Consider the following 25,120-nt stretch of genomic DNA (forward strand, 5'->3'; position numbering starts at 1 on the left):
TTGATGGATGCATGGGGGTGTATGGGAATGTATGGGACTGGATTGATAAATGGGAATGGATGGAAGGATTGATGGATGCATGGGGGTGTATGGGAATGGATGGAGGAATAAATGGATGGGAATGGATGGATGAATGGGACTGGATGGATGTATGTATGATGGATGGATAGATGGATGGATGAATGGATGGATAGATGGATGGGAATGATATTCAGCTCAGGATGCTACAAAGAAATTTCTCTCTCTGAGTTACACAATAGGATACAAACAGTGGCAGAAAATAATAATTAACCGTCTGAAGGTAAACCTTTGCAGAGTTCATTGGAGGTACAAAGTCCCAGAGTGCGCACCGCGTTCCCGGGAGAAGGAGGTGAGCGAAAGACCTCAGATCTCTCCGATGATTGGAGATTTTATTTCTGGGAAAGGCAGGAAAACGTTAGGTCAATATTCTAATTTGTATCATTTCTCAGATCTTATGTTACAATCATGAAGACCTTTTTCATCCTTACACTTTGCTACACCTTAGATATTTGCCTTCATTGCGTTCAGGGGATAACTTGGGGGGGGGGGGGACGTTAGGTAAGCAATCTATAAGATAATATGTACTAAACTCTGGGCTGTAATTAGGTGTTAGGTTATACTAGGAGGTTAGGGTCGGAGAGCCCAGGTTAAGTATCCAAGGATCCTTGGACTGGAATGGGAATACATTTCATGGGTATGCTGAGTTCTCTGGGGTCATAAATCCTGTTTGGATGGATCCAAGATAGCTGGAATAACTTGCCACAAATTTGTGTGAGCGTTGAATTGTAAGTCTGGTAAATTTCTGCACATCATTTCTCTGGTAAGTTGGACACTTAAAGCAGAAGTTTCAGGTGACAATTTTCCCATTAGAAGCAAATTTGCATGGCAAGTCTCTAGAAAGAGCAAAGTTGCAGTGGTGAGTCTACAGCAAGAGCTCTGCAAGTCTACAGCATGAAAATTCAGTCACAATGCCCCCTGTGGTGGGAGGACTATATTGCACAATATAACTGAACCAGAACTTGCAGAATGCTTGCAAAGAAAGTGAATCTGGAGTCATGTAATGCAAATTTACTAACCCTTGCAGCATAATTGCTTTCTCTCTGGGATTGTAAACTCCTTGAGGTCAGGGACTGAAGTGACTGTACAATATGGAAAGTGCTGTGTGAATTGTCTGTGAAAATAAATGAGTATTTTGTACGAGTCTTCAATTCTGTCCGTAGTCTCCGCACTCTCAGGGACTGGAGAGGGACTTGTCTGTCCTGTCATAGTTCTGCAGAGCTGCATTGTGAAATTATTGAGTCTCACCTGCTTGTGATCATGTGACCAATCAGGATTATTGATCATCTAATCCACTTGTTCCTGTTTCTTTATGTGATCACAAATGATCCTGTATACTCCTCCATGTTACCTCTATTGGGGCCTTTTACCGATCCCAGCTTGTGAATCCAACGCTGATTCTCTGCTGCCTGAACTGACCCCAACGTTGATTCTCTGCTGCGTTAACTGACTCAGAGTTGTGGCCCCAACGTTGATTCTCTGCTGCCCGAACAGACCCCAATGCTGATTCTCTGCTGCCCGAACGGACCCCGGCTACTCCCCTGTCACTGATTCTCTGCTGCCTGAACTGACCCTGGCTTATGACCCTGATGTTGATTCCCTGCTGCCTGAACTGACCCTAGTTTGTGACCTCAACGCTGATTCTCTGCTGCCTGAACTGACCCTGGCATATGACCCCAATGTTAATTCCCTGCTGCCTGAACTGACCCTGACTTATGACCCTAACGGGGATTCTCTGCTGCCTGAACTGACTCTGGTTTGTGACCCCACAAGTCTTCCACACACCAGGTTGGTGAGCACTGAGGAGTTAGTGAGTCAGTAAACAGGCCACAGAAAGGTTAGTAGGAAACCTTTTTAACACGTTATTGTGTACTCTAAGCTGAAAAGGTCACTATAAGATACGAAAACAGACATTGGAAAATACTAATTACTGAAAGACAAAGCCAAAATGTCAGATTTACATCAGGTGCCATCCACCCAACAAACACCATTTCTTTATTTCCAGCTATCAAACCCTGAGAACCCAAATCTATGGAGGCCAAGAGGAGGATTGGGATCGTTGGCTTTGGCCATGTTGGTAAGTTTGATTTCCAGTAACGTTTTTAATATAGGATTGTATGTATATATATATACACACACACACACACACATACATATATATATATACACACAGTGCCTTGATAAAAAGTATTTCCCACATTTTTTGTCATGTTACAGCCAAAAATGTATTTTATTGGGATTTTATGTGATAGACCGACACAAAGTGGCCATAATTGTGAAGTGGAAGGAAAATGATAAATGATACAAATAAATCTGTGAAAAGTGTGGCTGCATTTGTATTCACCCCCCGGAGTCAATACTTTGTAGCTCCGCCTTTCCCTGCAATTACAGCTGCAAGTGTCTTTTTGGGGATGTCTCTACCAGCTTTGCACATCTAGAGAGGACATTTCTGCCCATTCTTCTTTGCAGAATATCTCAAGCTCTGTCAGATTGGATGGAGAGCGTCTGTGAACAGCAATTTTCAAGTCTTGCCACAGATTCTCAATGTGATTTAGGTCTGGGCTGTGACTGGGCCATTCTAACACATGAATATGTTTTGATGTAAACCATTCCATTGTAGTAAGTGACAGGTCCTCTTCTCACTGACAGGCCATTACCTGGCCCAGAAGATTCTGGAAGAAGGAGAGAAGTCTGGTCTGGAGTTGGCCTTCGTCTGGAACAGAACGATGAAGAAGATGGATGGGTTAATTGATCCTCAGCTACAACTCCACCGACTTTCTGAATTTCAGACCCGGTAACATGCTGAGGAGGTTTTTATATCAATAGATAACACAATTGTAGGAAGTATAATATATAGAGATCAATAAATAGGACAGATGATTACAGTGATGTCATCACACAGGGGGTGTCCACTTGAATATTGATCCTTTGTGTAAATTCTGGAAAATTCCAAGAGATGAAAAGAATGACGCCAAAAACAGGGAACATAATCATTCAATTTCCTGGTATTTCCCATATAAAGCTCTGTGGAATCTATAATAGATCAATAAATTCTGATTACAGCCAGGCGGATCTGATTGTGGAAGTGGCTCATCCAGATATCACCCGAGATTACGGAGAACGCTTTCTATCTGCAGCCAATGTTATGGTAAAGCACTTTTCTTGTATTGTCCGCCTTATGTCCCCTCATAAAAAGTCTCTGTAGGTGGACAGTTTGGGTCACTCCCCACCTTCCAAATAGTAGTGTCCCCTCCTAATGAGTCCAATGGAGAGCTTTCCACACGTTAGTGTCTCTACCCCTCCCACAATGGGGACATCTATTTGCTGTAGTTTCCTCCCTTCCTCACCAACCCCTCCCTTCCTCACCATCCCCCTCTCTTCCTCACCACCCCCTCCCTTCCTCACCACCCCCACCCTTCCTCACCACCCCCCTCCCTTTCTCACCACCCCCTCCCTTTCTCACCACCCCCCTCCCTTCCTCACCATCCCCCTCCCTTCCTCACCAACCCCCCCCTTCCTCACCAACCTCCCTTCCTCACCATCCCCACCCTTCCTCACCATCCCCTCCCTTCCTCACCAACCCCTCCCTTCCTCACCATCCCCCTCTCTTCCTCACCACCCCCTCCCTTCCTCACCACCCCCACCCTTCCTCACCACCCCCCTCCCTTTCTCACCACCCCCTCCCTTTCTCACCACCCCCCTCCCTTCCTCACCATCCCCCTCCCTTCCTCACCAACCCCCCCCTTCCTCACCAACCTCCCTTCCTCACCATCCCCACCCTTCCTCACCATCCCCTCCCTTCCTCACCAACCCCTCCCTTCCTCACCATCCCCCTCTCTTCCTCACCACCCCCTCCCTTCCTCACCACCCCCACCCTTCCTCACCACCCCCCTCCCTTTCTCACCACCCCCTCCCTTTCTCACCACCCCCCTCCCTTCCTCACCATCCCCCTCCCTTCCTCACCAACCCCCCCCTTCCTCACCAACCTCCCTTCCTCACCATCCCCACCCTTCCTCACCATCCCCTCCCTTCCTCACCAACCCCCTCCCTTCCTCACCAACCCCCCCCCCTTCCTCACCAACCCCTTCCCTTCCTCACCAACCCCTCCCTTCCTCACCAACCCCTCCCTTCCTCACCATCCCCCTCCCTTCCTCACCAACCCCTCCCTTCCTCACCAACCCCCTCCCTTCCTCACCAACCCCCCCCCCCCCCTTCCTCACCAACCCCCTCCCTTCCTCACCAACCCCTCCCTTCCTCACCAACCCCTCCCTTCCTCACCATCCCCCTCCCTTCCTCACCAACCTCTCCCTTCCTCACCAACCCCTCCCTTCCTCACCAACCTCTCCCTTCCTCACCATCCCCCTCCCTTCCTCACCAACCTCTCCCTTCCTCACCATCCCCTCCCTTCCTCACCATCCCCTCCCTTCCTCACCAACCCCTCCCTTCCTCACCATCCCCCTCCCTTCCTCACCAACCCCTCCCTTCCTCACCAACCCCTCCCTTCCTCACCAACCCCCCCCCCTTCCTCACCAACCCCCTCCCTTCCTCACCAACCCCTCCCTTCCTCACCATCCCCCTCCCTTCCTCACCAACCTCTCCCTTCCTCACCAACCCCTCCCTTCCTCACCAACCCCTCCCTTCCTCACCATCCCCCTCCCTTCCTCACCATCCTCTCCCTTCCTCACCAACCCCTCCCTTCCTCACCATCCCCCTCCCTTCCTCACCATCCTCACCATCCCCTCCCTTCCTCACCAACCCCTCCCTTCCTCACCAACCTCTCCCTTCCTCACCATCCCCTCCCTTCCTCACCAACCCCTCCCTTCCTCACCACTCCCTCCCTTTCTCACCACCCCCCTCTCTTCCTCACCACCCCCCTCCCTTCCTCACCATCCCCACCCTTCCTCACCACCCCCCTCCCTTTCTCACCACCCCCCTCCCTTTCTCACCACCCCCTCTCTTCCTCACCACCCCCCTCCCTTCCTCACCATCCCCACCCTTCCTCACCACTCCCCTCCCTTTCTCAACACCCCCCTCCCTTTCTCACCACCCCCCTCTCTTCCTCACCACCCCCCTCCCTTCCTCACCACCCCCACCCTTCCTCACCACCCCCCTCCCTTCCTCACCACCCCCACCCTTCCTCACCACCCCCCTCCCTTTCTCACCACCCCCCTCTCTTCCTCACCACCCCCCTCCCTTCCTCACCACCCCCACCCTTCCTCACCACCCCCCTCTCTTCCTCACCACCCCCCTCCCTTCCTCACCACCCCCACCCTTCCTCACCACCCCCCTCCCTTCCTCACCACCCCCACCCTTCCTCACCAACCCCCTCCCTTCCTCACCATCCCCCTCCCTTCCTCACCATCCCCCTCCCTTTCTCACCACCCCCCTCCCTTCCTCACCACCCACCTCCCTTTCTCACCACCCCCTCCCTTTCTCACCATCCCCCTCCCTTCCTCACCACCCCCCTCCCTTCCTCACCACCCCCACCCTTCCTCACCACCCCCCTCCCTTTCTCACCACCCCCTCCCTTTCTCACCACCCCCCTCCCTTTCTCACCATCCCCTCCCTTCCTCACCACCCCCCTCTCTTCCTCACCACCCCCTCCCTTTCTCACCATCCCCCTCCCTTCCTCACCACCCCCCTCCCTTTCTCACCACCCCCCTCCCTTTCTCACCACCCCTCCCTTTCTCACCACCCCCCTCCCTTCCTCACCATCCCCCTCCCTTTCTCACTATCCCCCTCCCTTCCTCACCATCCCCCTCCCTTCCTCACCATCCCCCTCCCTTCCTCACCATCCCCCTCCCTTCCTCACCACCCCCTCCCTTTCTCACCATCCCCTCCCTTCCTCACCATCCCCCTCCCTTCCTCACCATCCCCCTCCCTTCCTCACCATCCCCCTCCCTTCCTCACCACCCCCCTCCCTTTCTCACCATCCCCTCCCTTCCTCACCATCCCCCACCCTTCCTCACCATCCCCCTCCCTTCCTCACCATCCCCCTCCCTTCCTCACCACCCCCCTCCCTTTCTCACCATCCCCTCCCTTCCTCACCATCCCCCACCCTTCCTCACCATCCCCTTCCCTTCCTCACCACCCCCCTCCCTTTCTCACCATCCCCTCCCTTCCTCACCATCCCCCACCCTTCCTCACCACCCCCCTCCCTTTCTCACCATCCCCCTCCCTTCCTCACCACCCCCCTCCCTTCCTCACCATCCCCCTCCCTTCCTCACCACCCCCCTCCCTTTCTCACCATCCCCCTCCCTTCCTCACCACCCCCCTCCCTTCCTCACCATCCCCCTCCCTTTCTCACCATCCCCTCCCTTCCTCACCATCCCCCTCCCTTCCTCACCACCCCCCTCCCTTCCTCATGTTTGAGGACATGTGGAGGTCTATGAGTGCACATAGTATATACAGTATATATATATATATATAGAGTATACAGAAGACAATGCTGTTCACCATAGTTTAATGAGCTTCCTGTATCTGTCTAGATTGGATCCCCCACCGTATTGTCAGATCCCAACATTGAGCGCAGACTCAGGGAGACAGCGACGACCTCTGGCCACACATTGTACGTTCCCAGTGGTGCATTATGGGGAGGAGTAGATATCCAGAGAATGGCGGATCGCGGGACTCTTAAAGTGAGAAATGTGTGAACTCCGAATGTTCGATGTATTCCATGATATGAAGGTCCTGAACCCTCCCGGGGGTCCATTAATAGGCATGGTCTCATTTCCACCAAATTTGTTCGTTTATCTGCAATATGTTGCCTGTCAATGTGGAGGGAGGAATGAGGGCATTTTGGGTGGTTTTAGGGACTCATTTATAAAGCAGGAAGGATATTTGGTAAATGTCGGCTTTGTGTTCTTTGTGTTTTTTCAGTTTTTATTTCTGTATTCCTTTTTTTTTGGACCCCTTCACACTCGTTAGTATGGCGTGGCGTCATTTTCTTTGATTCGTGTTTTCAGCACCCGCCTGTGGCAGCACATTGCTTCTAAAGCACAAGCGCTGCCACAGTCCTGCATACGTACCCATTGGTGGATTGTGGTACGTTGGGTCGCCAAAGGACTGAGCTATCTAATGCAACCGTCACCAGAGCGGGCGGGCGGCGTCAGCACTAATCCTACAATAATGGCACCAAGGACATTAGAAGAAGACTATTGTCATCCATGTAATAAACACACAATGGGAGAGGGTTAGAACCCCTGTCAGGGTTTACTGCTCTCCAGGCCCGTTAGAGAGATTTCCTCTCACTTCCTGTCACAGGACAAACAGACAAAAAGTGAAATCTACTCCAGGAAAGCCAATATTAATAATAGGCTGACAGAGGTTCTAGCACACCCGGGCTTCATTCTAAAACCATTTTCCCTTCTGCCTGTTGGAAAAAATTGACACCTTAGCATTTCATGACTGCCATTTTACACATCAAAAAACCCCATGTCAGGCTTGCAGGGCCATTCATTGTTAATGGCATCCCAAACGTGGGAACTCAGAAATGCGTTTTTACATGAAAAACCGAAAAACAAACACGAAAAAATGGTTTCAAAAGTGCGAGAATGCTTAAAGGCCAATGAGCTACTTTGCCGCATGTAAGGCAGCCCATTAAAATAAATGGACCTCCCTATGGTGGAATGTGTTACAGACACTGCGATTTCACACCTTCATGAAACTCTACAGTATGAATGCAGCTTAAGAAAGATTTCCTCCACTTCCTGTCCTTAGGACAACCAGACAGGAAGAGAAGGAGTCTGACAGGGATTCCAGTCCTTCCCCCCTTCTGTCCAAAGTCTCACCCTAGGGTCAAAAACAACGGAAAAGTCCCCAAATCTTTTTATTACACATTTTTAATCATGTAATTGGTCACAGAGCTCACTGATTGATCACAGAGCTCACTGATTGGTCACAGAGCTCACTGATTGATCACAGAGCTCACTGATTGGTCACAGAGCTCACTGATTGGTCACAGAGCTCACTGATTGGTCACAGAGCTCACTGATTGGTCACAGAGCTCCTTGATTGGTCACAGAGCTCACTGATTGGTCACAGAGCTCACTGATTGATCACAGAGCTCACTGATTGGTCACAGAGATCACTGACTGGTCACAGAGCTCATTGATTGATCACAGAGCTCATTGATTGATCACAGAGCTCTCTGACTGGTCACAGAGCTCACTGATTGGTCACAGAGCTCACTGATTGGTCACAGAGATCATTGATTGATCACAGAGCTCCCTGATTGGTCACAGAGCTCACTGATTGATCACAGAGCTCATTGATTGGTCACAGAGCTCATTGATTGATCACAGAGCGCACTGATTGGTCACAGAGCTCACTGATTGATCACAGAGCTCTCTGACTGGTCACAGAGCTCACTGATTGATCACAGAGCTCACTGATTGGTCACAGAGATCACTGACTGGTCACAGAGCTCACTGATTGGTCAAGAGCTCATTGATTGATCACAGAGCTCATTGATTGATCACAGAGCTCTCTGACTGGTCACAGAGATCACTGACTGGTCACAGAGCTCACTGATTGGTCACAGAGCTCATTGATTGATCACAGAGCTCATTGATTGATCACAGAGCTCTCTGACTGGTCACAGAGATCACTGACTGGTCACAGAGCTCACTGATTGGTCACAGAGCTCACTGATTGGTCACAGAGATCATTGACTGATCACAGAGCTCCCTGATTGGTCACAGAGCTCACTGATTGATCACAGAGCTCATTGATTGGTCACAGAGCTCATTGATTGATCACAGAGCGCACTGATTGGTCACAGAGCTCACTGATTGATCACAGAGCTCTCTGACTGGTCACAGAGCTCACTGATTGATCACAGAGCTCACTGATTGGTCACAGAGATCACTGACTGGTCACAGAGCTCACTGATTGGTCACAGAGCTCATTGATTGATCACAGAGCTCCCTGATTGGTCACAGAGATCACTGACTGGTCACAGAGCTCACTGATTGGTCACAGAGCTCATTGATTGATCACAGAGCTCATTGATTGATCACAGAGCTCTCTGACTGGTCACAGAGATCACTGACTGGTCACAGAGCTCACTGATTGGTCACAGAGCTCACTGATTGGTCACAGAGATCATTGATTGATCACAGAGCTCCCTGATTGGTCACAGAGCTCACTGATTGATCACAGAGCTCATTGATTGGTCACAGAGCTCATTGATTGATCACAGAGCGCACTGATTGGTCACAAAGCTCACTGATTGATCACAGAGCTCTCTGACTGGTCACAGAGCTCACTGATTGATCACAGAGCTCACTGATTGGTCACAGAGATCACTGACTGGTCACAGAGCTCACTGATTGGTCACAGAGCTCATTGATTGATCACAGAGCTCCCTGATTGGTCACAGAGATCACTGACTGGTCACAGAGCTCACTGATTGGTCACAGAGCTCATTGATTGATCACAGAGCTCATTGATTGATCACAGAGCTCTCTGACTGGTCACAGAGATCACTGACTGGTCACAGAGCTCACTGATTGGTCACAGAGCTCACTGATTGGTCACAGAGATCATTGATTGATCACAGAGCTCCCTGATTGGTCACAGAGCTCACTGATTGATCACAGAGCTCATTGATTGGTCACAGAGCTCATTGATTGATCACAGAGCGCACTGATTGGTCACAGAGCTCACTGATTGATCACAGAGCTCACTGATTGGTCACAGAGCTCACTGATTGATCACAGAGCTCAATGATTGGTCACAGAGCTCACTGATTGATCACAGAGCTCACTGATTGGTCACAGAGCTCACTGATTGGTCACAGAGCTCACTGATTGATCACAGAGCTCCCTGATTGGTCACAGAGCTCACTGATTGATCACAGAGCTCATTGATTGGTCACAGAGCTCATTGATTGATCACAGAGCGCACTGATTGGTCACAGAGCTCACTGACTGGTCACAGAGCTCACTGATTGGTCACAGAGCTCACTGATTGGTCACAGAGATCATTGATTGATCACAGAGCTCCCTGATTGGTCACAGAGCTCACTGATTGATCACAGAGCTCATTGATTGGTCACAGAGCTCATTGATTGATCACAGAGCGCACTGATTGGTCACAGAGCTCACTGATTGATCACAGAGCTCTCTGACTGGTCACAGAGCTCACTGATTGATCACAGAGCTCACTGATTGGTCACAGAGATCACTGACTGGTCACAGAGCTCACTGATTGGTCAAGAGCTCATTGATTGATCACAGAGCTCATTGATTGATCACAGAGCTCTCTGACTGGTCACAGAGATCACTGACTGGTCACAGAGCTCACTGATTGGTCACAGAGCTCATTGATTGATCACAGAGCTCATTGATTGATCACAGAGCTCTCTGACTGGTCACAGAGATCACTGACTGGTCACAGAGCTCACTGATTGGTCACAGAGCTCACTGATTGGTCACAGAGATCATTGACTGATCACAGAGCTCCCTGATTGGTCACAGAGCTCACTGATTGATCACAGAGCTCATTGATTGGTCACAGAGCTCATTGATTGATCACAGAGCGCACTGATTGGTCACAGAGCTCACTGATTGATCACAGAGCTCTCTGACTGGTCACAGAGCTCACTGATTGATCACAGAGCTCACTGATTGGTCACAGAGATCACTGACTGGTCACAGAGCTCACTGATTGGTCACAGAGCTCATTGATTGATCACAGAGCTCCCTGATTGGTCACAGAGATCACTGACTGGTCACAGAGCTCACTGATTGGTCACAGAGCTCATTGATTGATCACAGAGCTCATTGATTGATCACAGAGCTCTCTGACTGGTCACAGAGATCACTGACTGGTCACAGAGCTCACTGATTGGTCACAGAGCTCACTGATTGGTCACAGAGATCATTGATTGATCACAGAGCTCCCTGATTGGTCACAGAGCTCACTGATTGATCACAGAGCTCATTGATTGGTCACAGAGCTCATTGATTGATCACAGAGCGCACTGATTGGTCACAAAGCTCACTGATTGATCACAGAGCTCTCTGACTGGTCACAGAGCTCACTGATTGATCACAGAGCTCACTGATTGGTCACAGAGATCACTGACTGGTCACAGAGCTCACTGATTGGTCACAGAGCTCATTGATTGATCACAGAGCGCACTGATTGGTCACAGAGCTCACTGATTGATCACAGAGCTCTCTGACTGGTCACAGAGCTCACTGATTGATCACAGAGCTCACTGATTGGTCACAGAGATCACTGACTGGTCACAGAGCTCACTGATTGGTCAAGAGCTCATTGATTGATCACAGAGCTCATTGATTGATCACAGAGCTCTCTGACTGGTCACAGAGATCACTGACTGGTCACAGAGCTCACTGATTGGTCACAGAGCTCATTGATTGATCACAGAGCTCATTGATTGATCACAGAGCTCTCTGACTGGTCACAGAGATCACTGACTGGTCACAGAGCTCACTGATTGGTCACAGAGCTCACTGATTGGTCACAGAGATCATTGACTGATCACAGAGCTCCCTGATTGGTCACAGAGCTCACTGATTGATCACAGAGCTCATTGATTGGTCACAGAGCTCATTGATTGATCACAGAGCGCACTGATTGGTCACAGAGCTCACTGATTGATCACAGAGCTCTCTGACTGGTCACAGAGCTCACTGATTGATCACAGAGCTCACTGATTGGTCACAGAGATCACTAACTGGTCACAGAGCTCACTGATTGGTCACAGAGCTCATTGATTGATCACAGAGCTCCCTGATTGGTCACAGAGATCACTGACTGGTCACAGAGCTCACTGATTGGTCACAGAGCTCATTGATTGATCACAGAGCTCATTGATTGATCACAGAGCTCTCTGACTGGTCACAGAGATCACTGACTGGTCACAGAGCTCACTGATTGGTCACAGAGCTCACTGATTGGTCACAGAGATCATTGATTGATCACAGAGCTCCCTGATTGGTCACAGAGCTCACTGATTGATCACAGAGCTCATTGATTGGTCACAGAGCTCATTGATTGATCACAGAGCGCACTGATTGGTCACAAAGCTCACTGATTGATCACAGAGCTCTCTGACTGGTCACAGAGCTCACTGATTGATCACAGAGCTCACTGATTGGTCACAGAGATCACTGACTGGTCACAGAGCTCACTGATTGGTCACAGAGCTCATTGATTGATCACAGAGCTCCCTGATTGGTCACAGAGATCACTGACTGGTCACAGAGCTCACTGATTGGTCACAGAGCTCATTGATTGATCACAGAGCTCATTGATTGATCACAGAGCTCTCTGACTGGTCACAGAGATCACTGACTGGTCACAGAGCTCACTGATTGGTCACAGAGCTCACTGATTGGTCACAGAGATCATTGATTGATCACAGAGCTCCCTGATTGGTCACAGAGCTCACTGATTGATCACAGAGCTCATTGATTGGTCACAGAGCTCATTGATTGATCACAGAGCGCACTGATTGGTCACAGAGCTCACTGATTGATCACAGAGCTCACTGATTGGTCACAGAGCTCACTGATTGATCACAGAGCTCAATGATTGGTCACAGAGCTCACTGGTTGATCACAGAGCTCACTGATTGGTCACCACAACAAAGAACATAAGTGTGAATGGAATAGAGGGGTGTAGGACAGAGATGGACAGTCTAGGACATCTTAGTTCATACAATGTAGACAATTCTCTGGTGTTTATCTTTCTTGTAGGGTCTAAGGATCACCATGACCAAACACCCAAGTAGTTTTCATCTGAATGGGGAGCTAGCACAGAAGAATCGAGCGGTTGATGGTCGAACGATTCTATATGAAGGTCCAGTGCGTGGTTTGTGCCCCATGGCCCCAAATAACGTCAACACAATGGCCGCTGCATGCATGGCTGCCCACACGCTAGGATTTGACCGTGTGATTGGCGTACTAGTGGCTGATCCCAGGTAAGGAGCTCCATTGACACCATCCAGCAGGAAAAGAAGACGGGAATTTAGATCAATGTAATTCTCCATTGTGGTTGGAGATGAGAAGTGTTGGAATCTCTGCCAGGTCCCTGGCGGGTTCCTTTCCTGGGAGGGAAATCTTTTCATTGGGGAGACAGGAATGAAAATCTGAGCTTCTATCTCTTCCTAGGGTTCTATTGGTAAAAGAAGGTCTTGGGTGGGGTTGAGTGGCATGGCTGGATGGATCCAGTATAGAAAGCAGCGACAACTAGGATGTGGTACCCATTGGGGCTACACTTTAAACTGAGACAATGGGGGGGGGGGGGTTACTTAAACTGGAGAGTGCAGCATCTGGTGCAGCTGTGCATGGTAGCCAATCAGCTTCCAGCATTTATTGTCAAAGCTTTATTGAGTAAGTTGAATTTAGAATCTGATTGGCTCCTATGCACAGCTGCACCAGATTCTGCACTCTGTAGTTTAGTAAATCTCCCCCATGAGTTCTTTTTCCATTACAATCCGCCATTTTCCATCATTGTACATTTCATTGTATCTGATTGGTTGCAGTATCCCTGACTGGCACATGGTGGACATAGAAGTAACTGGGACAAGAAACACGGAAACTGGTCAAGTTTTTAGCGTTACCACGAAGAGATGTAACCCAGCAGAAGTGGGCCATGTGACCGGCAGCGCCACCTTCCTGTCATTCTGGAGCAGCCTCCTGGGTGAGCAATGATGACTATAGATAAGAATGAATGAGATGAATAGTGAGGATTGTTGGTGGAACTTGTACAGTGCCGCTATATACATGGCTTCGTGTTTTCTGTGCCATTCATTAGAAATTGAACACCATTGTAACCCTAAGGCAACACTCCACATTGTAATAAGAAAAGGTCCAGGTAGAAGACCACTGGGCTGGACTGGCACACAAGGACTTGCTGAGGTATCATGGCGGTTCTTTATTGGCGTAGGTGAACACCAATTGGGGGAAACCAATACAGCTGTGGAGCCCCGGTGATTGCTCTTCATCATGTATTGCGCTAAATTCACACAACATCAGCGACTCGTGTACCAAATTCTGGCATTTTCTCCTTTTCTATATTACGGCACAACAAGAAACCAAATTCAATATAAATCCCACCAATTTACATCAAACAAATGTGGAGCTAATAAGGACCATCTGTCATAAGGACCTAACCCTAATAAGGACCATCTGTCATAAGGACCTAACCCTAATAAGGACCATCTGTCATAAGGACCTAACCATAATAAGGACCATCTGTCATAAGGACCTAACCCTAATAAAGACCATCTGTCATAAGGACCTAACCCTAATAAGGACCATCTGTCATAAGGACCTAACCCTAATAAAGACCATCTGTCATAAGGACCTAACCCTAACCCTAATAAAGACCATCTGTAATAAGGACCTAACCCTAATAAGGACCATCTGTCATAAGGACCTAACCCTAACCCTAATAAGGACCATCTGTCTTAAGGACCTAACCCTAATAAGGACCATCTGTCATAAGGACCTAACCCTAACCCTAATAAGGACCATCTGTAATAAGGACCTAACCCTAATAAGGACCATCTGTCATAAGGACCTAACCCTAATAAAGACCATCTGTCATAAGGACCTAACCCTAACCCTAATAAAGACCATCTGTAATAAGGACCTAACCCTAATAAGGACCATCTGTCATAAGGACCTAACCCTAACCCTAATAAGGACCATCTGTCATAAGGACCTAACCCTAACCCTAATAAAGACCATCTGTAATAAGGACCTAACCCTAACCCTAATAAGGACCATCTGTCATAAGGACCTAACCCTAATAAGGACCATCTGTCATAAGGACCTAAACCTAATAAAGACCATCTGTCATAAGGACCTAACCCTAATAAGGACCATCTGTCATAAGGACCTAACCCTAATAAGGACCATCTGTCATAAGGACCTAACCCTAATAAAGACCATCTGTCATAAGGACCTAACCCTAATAAAGACCATCTGTCATAAGGACCTAACCCTAATAAGGACCATCTGTCATAAGGACCTAACCCTAACCCTAATAAGGACCATCTGTCATAAGGACCTAACCCTAATAAGGACCATCTGTAATAAGGACCTAACCCTAATAAGGACCATCTGTCATAAGGACCTAACCCTAATAAAGACCATCTGTCATAAGGACCTAACCCTAATAAGGACCATCTGTCATAAGGACCTAACCCTAATAAAGACCATCTGTCATAAGGACCTAACCCTAATAAGGACCATCTGTCATAAGGACCTAACCCTAATAAAGACCATCTGTCATAAGGACCTAACCCTAATAAGGACCATCTGTCATAAGGACCTAACCCTAATAAGGACCATCTGTCATAAGGACCTAACCCTAATAAAGACCATCTGTCATAAGGACCTAACCCTAACCCTAATAAAGACCATCTGTCATAAGGACCTAACCCTAATAAGGACCATCTGTCATAAGGACCTAACCCTAACCCTAATAAGGACCATCTGTCATAAGGACCTAACCCTAACCCTAATAAAGACCATCTGTAATAAGGACCTAACCCTAATAAGGACCATCTGTCATAAGGACCTAACCCTAACCCTAATAAGGACCATCTGTCATAAGGACCTAACCCTAATAAGGACCATCTGTCATAAGGACCTAACCCTAACCCTAATAAGGACCATCGGTCTTCTGGGGTTCAGGGAAAGGATTTGTGAAAGTGTCTCACGTGTTCTGAAAGTGGAGCAATGCGCACCAAATTCAAATACAAGTCCTGGACCGCTATGCGAGTTTTCTGCACTATGCGCCACTTTTACAACACGCATGAGATACGTTCACAATGCATGAGACACGTTCACAATGCATGAGACACGTTCACAATGTATGAGACACGTTCACAATGTATGAGACACGTTCACAATGCATGAGACACGTTCACAACGCATGAGACACGTTCACAATGTATGAGACACGTTCACAATGTATGAGACACGTTCACAATGCATGAGACACGTTCACAATGTATGAGACACGTTCACAATGTATGAGACACGTTCACAATGCATGAGACACGTTCACAATGTATGAGACACGTTCACAATGTATGAGACACGTTCACAATGCATGAGACACGTTCACAACGCATGAGACACGTTCACAATGTATGAGACACGTTCACAATGCATGAGACACGTTCACAATGTATGAGACACGTTCACAATGCATGAGACACGTTCACAATGCATGAGACACGTTCACAATGTATGAGACACGTTCACAATGCATGAGACACGTTCACAACGCATGAGACACGTTCACAATGTATGAGACACGTTCACAATGCATGAGACACGTTCACAATGCATGAGACACGTTCACAATGCATGAGACACGTTCACAATGCATGAGACACGTTCACAATGCATTAAACACGTTCACAATGTATGAGACACGTTCACAATGCATGAGACACGTTCACAATGTATGAGACACGTTCACAATGCATGAGACACGTTCACAATGTATGAGACACGTTCACAATGCATGAGACACGTTCACAACGCATGAGACACGTTCACAATGCATGAGACACGTTCACAATGTATGAGACACGTTCACAATGTATGAGACACGTTCACAATGTATGAGACACGTTCACAATGCATGAGACACGTTCACAATGTATGAGACACGTTCACAATGCATGAGACACGTTCACAACGCATGAGACACGTTCACAATGCATGAGACACGTTCACAATGTATGAGACACGTTCACAATGTATGAGACACGTTCACAATGCATGAGACACGTTCACAATGTATGAGACACGTTCACAATGCATGAGACACGTTCACAACGCATGAGACACGTTCACAATGCATGAGACACGTTCACAACGCATGAGACACGTTCACAATGCATGAGACACGTTCACAACGCATGAGACACGTTCACAATGTATGAGACACGTTCACAATGCATGAGACACGTTCACAACGCATGAGACACGTTCACAACGCATGAGACACGTTCACAATGCATGAGACACGTTCACAACGCATGAGACACGTTCACAATGTATGAGACACGTTCACAATGCATGAGACACGTTCACAACGCATGAGACACGTTCACAACGCATGAGACACGTTCACAATGTATGAGACACGTTCACAACGCATGAGACACGTTCACAATGTATGAGACACGTTCACAATGCATGAGACACGTTCACAATGCATGAGACACGTTCACAATGTATGAGACACGTTCACAATGCATGAGACACGTTCACAACGCATGAGACACGTTCACAACGCATGAGACACGTTCACAATGTATGAGACACGTTCACAACGCATGAGACACGTTCACAACGCATGAGACACGTTCACAATGTATGAGACACGTTCACAACGCATGAGACACGTTCACAACGCATGAGACACGTTCACAATGTATGAGACACGTTCACAACGCATGAGACACGTTCACAATGTATGAGACACGTTCACAATGCATGAGACACGTTCACAATGCATGAGACACGTTCACAATGTATGAGACACGTTCAAAATGTATGAGACACGTTCACAATGTATGAGACACGTTCACAACGCATGAGACACGTTCACAATGTATGAGACACGTTCACAATGCATGAGACATGTTCACAATGCATGAGACACGTTCACAATGTATGAGACACGTTCACAATGCATGAGACACGTTCACAATGCATGAGACACGTTCACAATGTATGAGACACGTTCACAATGCATGAGACACGTTCACAATGTATGAGACACGTTCACAATGCATGAGACACGTTCACAATGCATGAGACACGTTCACAACGCATGAGACACGTTCACAATGTATGAGACACGTTCACAATGCATGAGACACGTTCACAACGCATGAGACACGTTCACAATGCATGAGACACGTTCACAATGCATGAGACACGTTCACAATGTATGAGACACGTTCACAACGCATGAGACACGTTCACAATGCATGAGACACGTTCACAATGCATGAGACACGTTCACAATGCATGAGACACGTTCACAACGCATGAGACACGTTCACAATGTATGAGACACGTTCACAATGCATGAGACACGTTCACAATGTATGAGACACGTTCACAATGCATGAGACACGTTCACAATGCATGAGACACGTTCACAATGTATGAGACACGTTCACAATGCATGAGACACGTTCACAACGCATGAGACACGTTCACAATGCATGAGACACGTTCACAATGCATGAGACACGTTCACAATGTATGAGACACGTTCACAACGCATGAGACACGTTCACAATGCATGAGACACGTTCACAATGTATGAGACACGTTCACAATGCATGAGACACGTTCACAATGCATGAGACACGTTCACAATGTATGAGACACGTTCACAATGCATGAGACACGTTCACAACGCATGAGACACGTTCACAATGCATGAGACACGTTCACAATGCATGAGACACGTTCACAATGTATGAGACACGTTCACAATGCATGAGACACGTTCACAACGCATGAGACACGTTCACAATGCATGAGACACGTTCACAATGTATGAGACACGTTCACAATGCATGAGACACGTTCACAACGCATGAGACACGTTCACAATGTATGAGACACGTTCACAATGCATGAGACACGTTCACAACGCATGAGACACGTTCACAATGCATGAGACACGTTCACAATGTATGAGACACGTTCACAACGCATGAGACACGTTCACAATGTATGAGACACGTTCACAATGCATGAGACACGTTCACAATGCATGAGACACGTTCACAATGTATGAGACACGTTCACAATGCATGAGACACGTTCACAACGCATGAGACACGTTCACAACGCATGAGACACGTTCACAATGTATGAGACACGTTCACAACGCATGAGACACGTTCACAACGCATGAGACACGTTCACAATGTATGAGACACGTTCACAACGCATGAGACACGTTCACAACGCATGAGACACGTTCACAATGTATGAGACACGTTCACAACGCATGAGACACGTTCACAATGTATGAGACACGTTCACAATGCATGAGACACGTTCACAATGCATGAGACACGTTCACAATGTATGAGACACGTTCACAATGCATGAGACACGTTCACAATGTATGAGACACGTTCACAATGCATGAGACATGTTCACAATGTATGAGACACGTTCACAATGTATGAGACACGTTCACAATGCATGAGACACGTTCACAACGCATGAGACACGTTCACAATGTATGAGACACGTTCACAATGCATGAGACACGTTCACAATGTATGAGACACGTTCACAATGCATGAGACACGTTCACAACGCATGAGACACGTTCACAATGTATGAGACACGTTCACAACGCATGAGACACGTTCACAATGCATGAGACACGTTCACAATGTATGAGACACGTTCACAATGTATGAGACACGTTCACAATGCATGAGACACGTTCACAACGCATGAGACACGTTCACAATGTATGAGACACGTTCACAACGCATGAGACACGTTCACAATGCATGAGACACGTTCACAATGTATGAGACACGTTCACAACGCATGAGACACGTTCACAATGTATGAGACACGTTCACAATGCATGAGACACGTTCACAATGCATGAGACACGTTCACAATGTATGAGACACGTTCACAATGTATGAGACACGTTCACAATGTATGAGACACGTTCACAATGTATGAGACACGTTCACAATGCATGAGACACGTTCACAATGTATGAGACACGTTCACAATGTATGAGACACGTTCACAATGCATGAGACACGTTCACAATGTATGAGACACGTTCACAATGTATGAGACACGTTCACAACGCATGAGACACGTTCACAATGCATGAGACACGTTCACAATGTATGAGACACGTTCACAATGTATGAGACACATTCACAACGCATGAGACACGTTCACAATGTATGAGACACGTTCACAATGCATGAGACACGTTCACAATGTATGAGACACGTTCACAATGTATGAGACACGTTCACAATGCATGAGACACGTTCACAATGCATGAGACACGTTCACAATGTATGAGACACGTTCACAATGCATGAGACACGTTCACAATGTATGAGACACGTTCACAATGCATGAGACACGTTCACAACGCATGAGACACGTTCACAATGTCGGTCTCCATGAATTTCATGGAATCCATTCACCAATTCTTCGTCGGGTCAATCACAACATTGGCATCAAAAGAAGAGCAATCACACTTTTCAGGTAGGATCTCAAATGTCTCTGCATTGGGTTAAAATCAATATAGAGTATGGACCTTGCTTTGTGCACGGGTCCAAATGATTTGGTGGAGGGGGGGGGGGGGGTTATGGTTTTGGGTTGTTTTTCAGGGGTTGGGCTTGGCCCCTTAGTTACAGTGAAGGGAACTCTTAAGGTATCAATACATTTTGGCCAATTTTATGTTCCCAACTTTGTGGGAGGAGTTTGGGGGTGGCCCCCTTCCTGTTCCAACATGACTTTGCATCAGTGCACAAAGCAAGATCCATAAATTCATGGATGATTCATTTTATGGTGGAGGAACTTGACTGGCCTGCACAGAGTCCTGACCTCAACCCCTAAGAACACCTTTGGGATGAATTGGAACGCAGATGGTGAGCCAGGTCTTCTCATCCAACATCAGTACCTGACCTCACAAATGAGCACAATTTGTGGGAAACCTTTCCAGAAGAGTGGAGCCAGATCCATAAAGACATGGTTTGACCAGTTTGGTGTGGAAGAGCTCCTAAGCCCTGACCTCAACCCTACTGCAAACCTTTAGGGTGAATTAGAAAGCCAACTGTAATCCAGGCCTGTTTTCTTTTGGTTAATTGTAGGGTCAGCCTGGGGCAGGGGCAGGAGGGGGTAATTGTAGGGTCAGCCTGGGGCAGGGTCAGGAGGGGGTAACTGTAGAAGCAGCCTGGGGCAGGGTCAGGAGGGGGCAATTTTAGAAGCAGCCTGGGGCAGGGTCAGGAGGGGGTAACTGTAGAAGCAGCCTGGGGCAGGGTCAGGAGGGGGCAATTTTAGAAGCAGCCTGGGGCAGGGGCAGGAGGGGGTAACTGTAGAAGCAGCCTGGGGCAGGGTCAGGAGGGGGTAACTGTAGAATCAGCCTGGGACAGGGTCAGGAGGGGGTAACTGTAGAATCAGCCTGGGGCAGGGTCAGGAGGGGGTAATTGTAGGGTCAGCCTGGGGTAGGGTCAGGAGGGGGTAATTGTAGGGTCAGCCTGGGGCAGGGTCAGGAGGGGGCAATTTTAGAATCAGCCTGGGGCAGGGTCAGGAGAGTGTAACTGTAGGGTCAGCCTGGGGCAGGATCAGGAGGGGGCAATTTTAGAATCAGCCTGGGGCAGGGTCAGGAGGGGGGTAACTGTAGAATCAGCCTGGGGCAGGGTCAGGAGGGGGTAACTGTAGAATCAGCCTGGGGCAGGGTCAGGAGGGGGTAACTGTAGAATCAGCCTGGGGCAGGGTCAGGAGGGGGTAACTGTAGGGTCAGCCTGGGGCAGGGTCAGGAGGGGGTAACTGTAGAATCAGCCTGGGGCAGGGTCAGGAGGGGGTAACTGTAGGGTCAGCCTGGGGCAGGGTCAGGAGGGGGTAACTGTAGAATCAGCCTGGGGCAGGGGCAGGAGGGGGTAACTGTAGGGTCAGCCTGGGGCAGGGTCAGGAGGGGGTAACTGTAGGGTCAGCCTGGGGCAGGGTCAGGAGGGGGTAACTGTAGGGTCAGCCTGGGGCAGGGTCAGGAGGGGGTAATTGTAGGGTCAGCCTGGGGTAGGGTCAGGAGGGGGCAATTGTAAAATCAGCCTGGGGCAGGGTCAGGAGGGGGGTAACTGTAGAATCAGCCTGGGGCAGGGTTAGGAAGGGGTAATTGTAGGGTCAGCCTGGGGCAGAGTCAGGAGGGGGGTAACTGTAGAATCAGCCTGGGGCAGGGTCAGGAGGGGGTAACTGTAGGGTCAGCCTGGGGCAGGGTCAGGAGGGGGTAACTGTAGAATCAGCCTGGGGCAGGGTCAGGAGGGGGTAACTGTAGGGTCAGCCTGGGGCAGGGTCAGGAGGGGGTAACTGTAGAATCAGCCTGGGGCAGGGTCAGGAGGGGGTAACTGTAGGGTCAGCCTGGGGCAGGGTCAGGAGGGGGTAACTGTAGGGTCAGCCTGGGGCAGGGTCAGGAGGGGGTAACTGTAGGGTCAGCCTGGGGCAGGGTCAGGAGGGGGTAATTGTAGGGTCAGCCTGGGGTAGGGTCAGGAGGGGGCAATTGTAAAATCAGCCTGGGGCAGGGTCAGGAGGGGGGTAACTGTAGAATCAGCCTGGGGCAGGGTTAGGAAGGGGTAATTGTAGGGTCAGCCTGGGGCAGAGTCAGGAGGGGGGTAACTGTAGAATCGGCCTGGGGAAGGGTCAGGAGGGGGGTAACTGTAGAATCAGCCTGGGGAAGGGTCAGGAGGGGGTAACTGTAGAATCAGCCTGGGTAAGGGTCAGGAGGGGGTATGAAGAGGAGGCCTGCATACAGCCTGGAGATTCGATGGTCTGATACTTACCTGCTGGGGGCACTGGCCTCGTAGTGGGACTATGAATGCTGAGAGTTCTGGAGATGACCACGCTGGACTTATGTATCAGGACTAAGTATGGTACTGATGGGAAGCTGCATCTGTCGTGTCTGTGTGGAATCTGAAGGCAAATCCTGGCTTCCTATTGGCTGACAGAAGCCCATGGATGAAAATGTACAGAAAAGACTTTCCCATAGCTGTATATGTGGGAATGTATAATAAGAAATGATTTATTGGATTTATATCTCTCTATATTCCACAGGATGTACAGGTCACGGAGGACGGGTCTATCTGTGCTGAGAATGGACACAACCTCATTTTCCAACACTGCTGCAAAAAGGAACCCGTTACCAAAAAAACACAAATCTGCCCCATGGTGACACCGAGGAGGAGAGGATGATGGGAAAGTGTCACAATACATTACACTGAACCTGCACATGGCCAACCCTGGCCTCTCTACCATGTATGTCATAAGGTCATGTATTATGAGAAGGTCACATATGGCAAGGTTATACATGTCATAAGGTCATGTATGGGAAGGTCATGTATGGGAAGGTCATGTATGGGAAGGTCATGTATGGGAAGGTCATGTATTATGGGAAGGTCATGTATGGGAAGGTCATGTATGGGAAGGTCATGTATGGGAAGGTCATGTATGGGAAGGTTATATAGGAGTTTGATTGTTATTTATTTAGTCTCTTTTCTCTCCCCCCCCCCCCCCTCCATTTTATGCTTCAGCATCACTCGTTGAATTCTTTGTACCTTTATTATTCTACATCCCAATATCTTCTTGTTATACCACTTTAAGAGTTAATTGCCTCTTTGTTTTGTTGTTTTACTGTAATGCTCTGACGAGTTGTATTTTTGAAAATTTTCAATAAAAATTGAATGCAAAAAAATATATATATATATGTGAGAAGGTCATGTATGAGAAGGTCATGTATGGGAAGGTCATGTATGGGAAGGTCATGTATGGGAAGGTCATGTATGGGAAGGTCATGTATGGGAAGGTCATGTATGGGAAGGTCATGTATTATGGGAAGGTCATGTATGGGAAGGTCATGTATGGGAAGGTCATGTATGGGAAGGTCATGTATGGGAAGGTCATGTATGGGAAGGTCATACATAATTAGGATGAAAAAAAGACACAAGTCCATCTGGCTCAACCAAAAAAAAAAAACAAAAAAAAAAAGTTACATAGTTAGGTCATGTATGAGGCCATGCATAGGAAGGTCATGTATGAGGCCATGCATAGGAAGGTCATGTATGAGGCCATGCATAGGAAGGTCATGTATGGGAAGGTCATGTATTATGGGAAGGTCATGTATTATGGGAAGGTCATGTATGGGAAGGTCATGTATGGGAAGGTCATGTATGGGAAGGTCATGTATGGGAAGGTCATGTATTATGGGAAGGTCATGTATGGGAAGGTCATGTATGGGAAGGTCATGTATGGGAAGGTCATTATAGTTAAAGGTAACTCAAAAACTTCCTAGAGGTGTAAAATTACAGAATAAAATACAGAAATAGAGATCATCATACAATCCTGGGAAAGTATCATGTGATTATCATTTATTACATTTCATAAGAATGTTTAAACATCATTGCTAATTCTGACTGTATTTGGTTTAATAGATTATGAAACGTAATTCTCACAAATAGCCACCAGATGTCAGTGATTGGACCTATTATTGATAGAGATGTCATTTTCAACAATGACCTCCAGATGGCGCTAATTACCAGTACTATTTGCAGAACACAATGCAACTGTAGGAGGACATTAGAAAGCCAGTTTTTGCTTATTAAAAATCTCACAAACTTTCAGCTTCCCAATAAAAACATTCTCATAGATACAAAATAAAGAAATATTCTGACAACTTGGGGGTTGTAGGAGTCAAATGTAGCGCTGAGCAGGGAGTTCCGGCCACGCCAGATCTGCCTTCTCAGGGCTTGTAGGCTCCCCGGAGGGAAATTTACTGGCAGAACGTCCAAAATTTACGGACGGCACCAATTTTTTACTGGCAAAAAATCATGAAATTTACTGACCAAGCCGCATTTTTTACGGACACTGAAAAAAGTACCTAAAGTAACAATTTTCAGTGCTAAACAGTGCAAATTTTAACTATAAACATACAGCTGGTGCTATTAGCAATGTGTTAAAGTTAAACAAAAGTCAAAAAACATATTTCTCAAATTTACATGAAGGTTGGGTTACCGTAACCCAGCCAGCACAGAGTTCCCCCTTACATCAGAGTCTGCAGACATGATACAGGAGGTGGTCAGAGACTGCGAACATGGTACAGGAGGTGGTCAGAGACTGCGGACATGATACAGGAGGTGGTCAGAGACTGCGGACATGGTACAGGAGGTGGTCAGAGACTGCAGACATGGTACAGGAGGTGGTCAGAGACTGCGGACATGGTACAGGAGGTGGTCAGAGACTGC

General features: G+C 47.9%; 1 protein-coding gene across 1 annotated transcript; it reads left to right on the plus strand.

The window, feature by feature from the left end:
* Window positions 1-2,080: 2,080 nt before the first annotated feature.
* Window positions 2,081-23,061, plus strand: ASPDH (aspartate dehydrogenase domain containing). Its single transcript, XM_082242714.1, has 7 exons — window positions 2,081-2,155; window positions 2,728-2,872; window positions 3,142-3,226; window positions 6,567-6,716; window positions 12,813-13,036; window positions 13,601-13,758; window positions 22,938-23,061. Exons 1-7 carry the CDS (start codon window positions 2,110-2,112, stop codon window positions 22,973-22,975), a joined length of 846 nt encoding a protein of 281 aa, XP_082098840.1. The 5' UTR covers window positions 2,081-2,109; the 3' UTR covers window positions 22,976-23,061.
* Window positions 23,062-25,120: the final 2,059 nt, after the last annotated feature.

Source organism: Pelophylax lessonae (assembly GCF_965119305.1).
Source record: "Pelophylax lessonae genome assembly, chromosome: 13".
Taxonomy (NCBI): Eukaryota; Metazoa; Chordata; class Amphibia; order Anura; family Ranidae; genus Pelophylax; species Pelophylax lessonae.

Bases quoted from the DNA above. Each gene is read 5' to 3' on its own strand.
- ASPDH (XM_082242714.1), top strand. From the start codon at position 2,110: ATGGAGGCCAAGAGGAGGATTGGGATCGTTGGCTTTGGCCATGTTG. The intron at 3,227-6,566 runs GTAAAGCACTTT...GTATCTGTCTAG, and splicing joins TATCTGCAGCCAATGTTATG to ATTGGATCCCCCACCGTATT. The intron at 13,759-22,937 runs GTGAGCAATGAT...TATATTCCACAG, and splicing joins ATTCTGGAGCAGCCTCCTGG to GATGTACAGGTCACGGAGGA.